Source organism: Frankliniella occidentalis, unplaced genomic scaffold, assembly GCF_000697945.3.
Source record: "Frankliniella occidentalis isolate FOCC.00 unplaced genomic scaffold, Focc_3.1 Scaffold42, whole genome shotgun sequence".
Lineage (NCBI taxonomy): Eukaryota > Metazoa > Arthropoda > Insecta > Thysanoptera > Thripidae > Frankliniella > Frankliniella occidentalis.
In genome coordinates this window covers 663,412-664,534 of record NW_026267172.1, presented here as the reverse complement: position 1 = coordinate 664,534, position 1,123 = coordinate 663,412, and the positions used below count along the sequence as shown (strand labels likewise).

At 55.1% G+C, this 1,123-nt stretch overlaps 1 protein-coding gene across 6 annotated transcripts in view; it reads left to right on the top strand.

The window, feature by feature from the left end:
* LOC113214240 (nephrin) overlaps nt 1-1,123 on the top strand; it is a 152,110-nt gene that overhangs the window by 134,394 nt on the left and 16,593 nt on the right. For all 6 annotated transcript variants that reach the window (XM_052266738.1, XM_052266742.1, XM_052266737.1 and 3 more), the window contains exon 4: nt 811-1,098. In XM_052266738.1, coding sequence (XP_052122698.1) covers nt 811-1,098 — 288 coding nt within the window. The remainder of the gene's footprint in view (nt 1-810; nt 1,099-1,123) is intronic.

The following is a 1,123-nucleotide window of genomic DNA, read 5'->3' as shown; positions in this document are numbered from 1 at the left end:
CTCCCCACCACTCTCGCTCGCTCGCTCGCTCCCCATTAATCCCCCTGTATGCCACAATGCATGCGGTGGCCACGAGACAGAGACGGGCGCAGTGTGAGGGGGGGGGGACAGGGAAGAGTGCTCCAACGCATATCGGTGCGGGGGGAGGATGGGGGGCCACGGGAGCGCTGCAGCGTCGCAATTTTGATTGGAATATTTTGGGCCGTTTTGCGAATCATGCGCTGCTTGGCAAACGTGCGCGACGCAAACGCATATCCCCTGTGATGGTCGCGAAACCCGAACATCAATGGATAGGGGATGGGGAAGTTGGCGGGAGGGGGGAGGGGGGTATTCAAAGGGTGGCTGTTGATTCCCCGTGCGCCACGGTTTGTTGCGCGGTGCCCCGTTGCTTCACAACTACCAAACGCGTTTCCGAAAATTTACAACCGCGCGCTTTGATATCGGCGTTTTGTGGGCGTCTACCCCCTCCTTCCCCATCCTCCCCGAGTTCTCTTGAATCCGCGCCGTGATGCGACGGTGCATCCGCCGCCCGACACACAACACAGTGAATAATCCGGATCAAAGCAGGCTATGAATGTTATAAATGTCTCATTTCACATAAAAGTATGTCTAGATGTGACACTTAAAAACAGAACGGAAGTGTTCGAAAACATTCCCAATCGCTTTGAATGTCACTGTCGTTTCTGTGTGTGGTAGTGGTCATCACATACGTGATTTTGACACGTTTTTTTACACATTTTGTACACATTTTACACTTTTCAATGAGTTTTTTTGAAATACGAAATCTCATCTCTCTCGTCTCTCTTTCAGATCCGCCGGGTGCGCCGTACATCGAGGGCTTCGACAGCAACGTGGTGCAGCGCGGGCGGCAGCTGGAGCTCATCTGCAAGAGCCGCGGTGGCAACCCGCTGGCGCAGCTCATCTGGTACAAGAACAACGACCCCGTGCACATGAAGTACTTCACGCATGACGCCATCTCGGAGAGCACCTACACCTTCACGGCAGACGCGTCCGACAACAACGCCGTGTACCGCTGCACCGCCACCAACATCCAGAGCCAGAAGCCGCTCAGCGCGCAGGTCACCGTCACTGTCGAGTGTAAGTTTCTACTGGGGAGGGAGGG